Genomic DNA, 5,285 nt, shown 5'->3' on the forward strand with positions numbered 1-5,285 from the left:
CCCACTCACCATGCGGCCCTTGGAAGGTCACCCAGAAAGGAATGTGGCCCCCTGTCTGGAAAAAAGCTCCCCACCTGAGTTAGAGAGCAAGAGAAAGGGCTGGAGGAAGATAGAGAAGAACTGAGAGGGTCCGGGCTGCTCCTGCGAGTCTCTCTCTGCTAAGTAGCCGGGGCAGAATTCCGGGTGGGGGTCTTTCTCCGTCTGTCTGTGGCCTCCCTGCCTGCCTCCCTCCCGCTCTCCCGCCGCGGCTGGAGGTTTCCTTCTTCCTCCTCCTCCTCTTATTCTTCCCCGACTCCGGTTCCCTCCTGGCAGGGGCTCAGATCGGCGCCTTAGAAGGGCAAAGGCGGGGAGTGGGACGCCCGCTCCGTCTGCGGCTCCTCCCCATCCCACCCTGGCTGGGAAAAAGGGGAAAGGAAGGGGAATGGGGGCCCCCCGGGCTGTCAGAGCGCTGGACGGCAGCGGCGCGGCAGGGCAGGGCGATGCTCCGGCGAAGAGGAGGACGAGGACGGCCCAGGCCGCGGCTGCTGCTGCTGCTGGCGCTGCTGCTTGTAGCTTGGCAGCTTCCCGGCGCCGGAGCGCAAGAGGCGCAGGCCGCCTGCGGCCCCGACGGCTGCTACGCCGTCTACTTCCAGCGCCGCAGCTTCCTGGACGCCTGGCGCGGGTGCCGGGAGCTGGGGGGCAACCTGGCCACGCTGAAGTACCCCGAGGAGGCGGCCCAGGTGGCCGAGCTGCTCCGCGATGTTCGAGGGGGCGGCGGCCACGCGCAAGGCCCGCAGCGGCTCCTCTGGATCGGGTTGCAGCGCCAGCCGCGCCAGTGCTTCCCGCAACGGCCGCTGCGGGGCTTCACTTGGACGACGGGCGACCAAGACACGTCCTACACCAACTGGGCGCGCTCGCCTAGCAGCGGCGTCGGGGGACCCAGCTGTGCTGCGCCCCGGTGCGTGGTGCTGGGCGAGCTGGACCTGCAGTGGCTCGACGGCTCGTGCACCGTCCCAGTCGACGGCTACCTCTGCCGCTTCTCCTTCCAGGGGATGTGCGCGGGCCTGGCGGAAGAGGAGGAGGAGATGGAGGAGGAGGAGGAAGAAGGAGGAGGAGGTGGAGGAGCCTCGATGGTCGCCTACAGCACCCCGTTCGGCCCGGCCAGCGGCGCCCTTCGCTACGTCCCCTTCGGCACGGTGGCTGCCGTGACCTGCGGCCGGGCAGGGCCGGCGGTGTCGGTGCTGTGCATGCAGAAGGAGGACGGCAGCGTGGCCTGGTCCAAGGACGCGCCGCTGTGCCGGGAGGCCGTCTATCAGCACAGCTGGTGCGAGGGGGACAACGGTGGGTGCCAGCAGCTCTGCCTGGACGAGGGCTCGGGCTACTCCTGCGAGTGCCACGCCGGATACTTCCTGCTCCCCGACGGACACTCCTGCGCCTCCCACACCCACCACGACGGCGGCGCCGACGGAGACGCCTGCCGGGGCCGCCCGTGCCAGTTCGGCTGCGTGGCCGACGGGGAGGCGGCAGACGGGTACCGGTGCCAATGCCCCGTGGGCTACGAGCTGGGCAGCGACGGGCACCTGTGCGAGGACCTGGACGAATGCGCGGAGGCGCCTTGCGAGCACCAGTGCGAGAACACCGACGGCTCCTTCGTGTGCCGCTGCCACCTGGGCTTCAGCCCCTCGGAGGAGGAGCCCGGCCGCTGCGCCGACACCGACGAGTGCCAGATCCCCGGCGTGTGCCAGCAGATGTGCGTCAACTACGTCGGGGGCTTCGAGTGCTACTGCACCGAGGGCTACGACTTGGAGCCCGACGGCATCACCTGCAGCCCCGCGCCCCACCCACCCCCGATGGCCACCGCCCAGAGCTACCGCGGAGCCGGCTTCCTACACCACCTCGACGACGGGCTGGGTTTGGAGATGGAGGGCGAGCTCGAGGACGGCGTCGAGGAAGAGGATGACAGCGATCACAACCTGGCCCTTTCCGAGCACCTCTCCGTTTTCCAGGACGCCGGAGTCGCCTCTCCGTTCTTCCCCGCAGACCCCCGCCTGGTTCCCCGCATGCTGCCGGCCACGGAACCCCCAAACCTGAAGTCGACCGCGCCCCTTTTAGACGCCAGCCCCTCCTCCCGACGTTCTCGCATGCCCCCCAACTCCACCCCCACCGCTGCTTGGGGCCTCCCCACTGCCTCCCGATCCCCCTCCCCGTTCCCCGTAACGGACGCCCCCCGAGACACCCCGAGTCCCCCTTCGCTGCTGGCGGATCCCACATCCCCGACGGCCCCGCTCGCTCCGACGATCGCTCCACCTCTCCTCCACCGCCCTCCCGTCTCGGTTGATTCGCCTGGTGAGGAGGAGGGTCCCGCGGTGGTCGGGGGAGTCCGAGCAGCGCCCCCCACTTCTGCTCCCCCCGCCACTCCAACCCCCGACGGGGCGCCCGGGCGGCAGCGGAGGGATGACCGGTGGCTGCTGGTGGCGCTGCTGGTGCCCATCTGCGTCTTCGTGGTCATCATGCTGGCACTGGGCATCGTCTACTGCACCCGCTGCGGTGCCCAGGCCAAGAGCCGCAGCGTCACCCAGTGCTACCGGTGGGTGATCAGCTCCGCGGGCAAAGGGGCTCCCCCGACGGCCTCCAGGCCCAGCCAGCCGGCCACGTGCAGAACCAGCGTCTGAGCCCTGGGCCGGCCAGCTGCGCTGTGCCCCCCCACGCCTGGCTGGCACAGAACACTCCGCTGCTCACAGCTGGCAGGAAAGCTGGATCCTCAGAAAACCAACACCACATGTGGTCAGTTATATCTGACCACAACCAGGAAACGACAGAGGCCTCTTACTTGGCTTGGAGCAACGTAGGAACCCGATCATTGGTCCATCTGGTTCAGTATTGTCTACACGGACTGGCAGCAGCTCTTCTGGGTTTTAGATGGGGGATAATTCCGGGCCTGCCTGGAGATGCCACTACGGATTGAGCCTGGAACTTCCTGAAATGTGGGGCAGATGTTCTGTCCCTGAACTACTGGGACCCAGGCCAGGCCAGCTGGAAGGCTGCTGTGGCAAAGAGACTCTTGGCACTGGACCAGAGCTGTCCCTCCCTGGCTGGGACACAAGAGACGCCATACAATGCTGGGAACGTCTGAACCAGGAACTTTAAGAACAGGGGTTCCTCCAGATCAGCACTGGACGGGCAGCGCCTCTCCAGGGTTTCACGCAGGATCCCCCCTCCCCCTCCTCCAGGGGCACAGTTGGGCAATCGTATAGACTGAGGTTGGGGGTCTATGGGGATGGGGGAGAAGCCTTCGGCAGATGGAGAGGCGTGCTACTTCAAAACGTAACCAGTCCTGTTGCATTTGCGCTCTCTGCCGGGGAGGCTCGCCCTTCCCCAGCACCGTGGGGGGCGGGGTGGGGGGTGCAGAGTTCTCTCTGATCTGCCACACAGAGCACATCCTGCTAGTTGGGGACGCACTGTCACCTCAGGACAGGGGTGCCGACTTGAATAACATATTGGGGGGCCCAGGTAAGCCTTGCCCCACGATCACAAGACGAGGCACGCACGCACCATTTGAATGGCAACACCCAGCAACTTTAGGGGAGCCCAGCCCACTCAGATATTTTATTGGGGTGGGGAGAAGGGACCTCGGGCCCCTAGGAATGGGCTCCTTCGCCTCAGGATGCCAAGGACCCCTTTAATGCCCCTGGAGTGCACACAAGCTAGGAAAAGGGGTATCTGGCTGGGGGAGGCTGGGCCCACACCAATGCCTCCCCTCCCCACGCCACCCACTTGTCCATCTGGTCAGAGGGGCCGGAGGGAGGAGGGACACTCTTGGGCTGAAGCCTCTGGGTCGCAAGAACCCCCCTCACTGCAGGCAAAAAAACTCCAGCCCTTTTTGAGTTGGGCACTGGGGGCTTGTGGGGTGTGGGATGAGGAAAAGGCCCACGCTGGGATGGGACCCCATTTCATGATTTGCACCCGCCCCTCCCTCCCGCCCCCTTTGCAAAAGAAGTGCATTCCAGACCCACGCAGTGGAGGGGGGAGGCAGATTCAGAAAGCGCACTCCAATGAGGAGGAGAGATTTTTCCCTTTGGCCCAGGTGCCAGCAGGGCGCGCGTGTGTCTTGTTGCAAAGAGGCGAGGCGAGGTGTGGGGTGGAGGGTGGGGAGAAGGGAGGAAGGAAGGAAGGATGGAGGGGTCGAGGTGGGCTGGGGGTTGGAAACGCAGATCTCTGCATGCCAGGAAAGGGTCTGCACTGATCGTGACTGCTGATGTACTTTCCCTTTGTGGGGGAATTGTCCCCCTTGGTTATTTTTTCTTTTTCATTTTTTTTTCGTTCCTTCCTCTTTTCTTTCTTTCTTCAGTGTGTCCAATAAAAGGGCTGGCGCCTCCACCTGGCTGGAATGAGAGGAGAGTCTTATGAGAACAGTTGGTGGTGGTGGTGTGGACGGGGAGGAAACGGGGTGGGGGGTAAGAAAGAGAGAGAGAGAGTGGCTGAGAGGATCCCATATTTATAGCGCTCAGGGCAGAATTAGGTTAAGGTGACCAGATTCAGAGCAGGGAGAGTCCTCCTAGGTTAGTGGGGGGCTGCAATGGTTAGGTTAGTGGGGGGCTGCAATGGTTAGTCCTGGGCCGGCTGGTAGCCATTAGTGGGACATGAGGACTAGTTGGCTGAAGAGTAGTAATATGCCAAGTGGTAGGGAGATCAGGAGATCTGGGTGCTGGTTCTTTCTCTGGAAAGCAAGTGGATTCTGGTCTGTTAAGAGGAGGGAGGGGAAGGTGAGATTAGTGCCCAGGGGCACCTCATCAAGTCTGGAATTATTATTATTATTATTATTAAATCCCTATACCGCCCTCCGCCCGAAAATCACAAGGCGGTTTACAATATAAATATGCAAAAATACATACAGTAGTAAATGGAGCTTAAGGGAGATAAAGGGATATGGTCCATGCATTCTAATGCTATATATTCTATATTGACAAGGGGGGTTGGGAACCCATGGAGGAGAGAGGGACAATAACTAGTGGGCTGCTTCTTTTTTTTTGCAGAGTGGGGCCAGTGAGATCAGGCTCCAGGGGAGAAACAGCAGAGGAGAGAGAGGGTTGTGCCTCTCTTCCAGACCCCATAATTTCAAAATTAAAGATCTGGTTTTCCAGAAACATCGACCACAACTGACACAGCGACCTCCCAGGATCTTTCCCACGGCTTGCCCTGTTGATAGCCCCTAGTTTTGGAGAAAGGGGGGCGGGGGAAGTCTGGATGGTAACTTGGACCGCATCCCATCCCCCGGAGGTCTTCATCATCATTGTCTCCCATATCCA

The 5,285-nt window shown here is 62.5% G+C and overlaps 1 protein-coding gene across 1 annotated transcript; it reads left to right on the top strand.

Moving 5' to 3' along the window:
* Window positions 1-372: 372 nt before the first annotated feature.
* On the top strand, window positions 373-4,367 carry CD248 (CD248 molecule). The gene has a single exon (XM_079957870.1). It carries the CDS (start codon window positions 480-482, stop codon window positions 2,649-2,651), a length of 2,172 nt encoding a protein of 723 aa, XP_079813996.1. The 5' UTR covers window positions 373-479; the 3' UTR covers window positions 2,652-4,367.
* Window positions 4,368-5,285: the final 918 nt, after the last annotated feature.

Source organism: Podarcis cretensis, assembly GCF_951804945.1.
Source record: "Podarcis cretensis genome assembly, chromosome: 16".
Classification (NCBI taxonomy): Eukaryota; Metazoa; Chordata; class Lepidosauria; order Squamata; family Lacertidae; genus Podarcis; species Podarcis cretensis.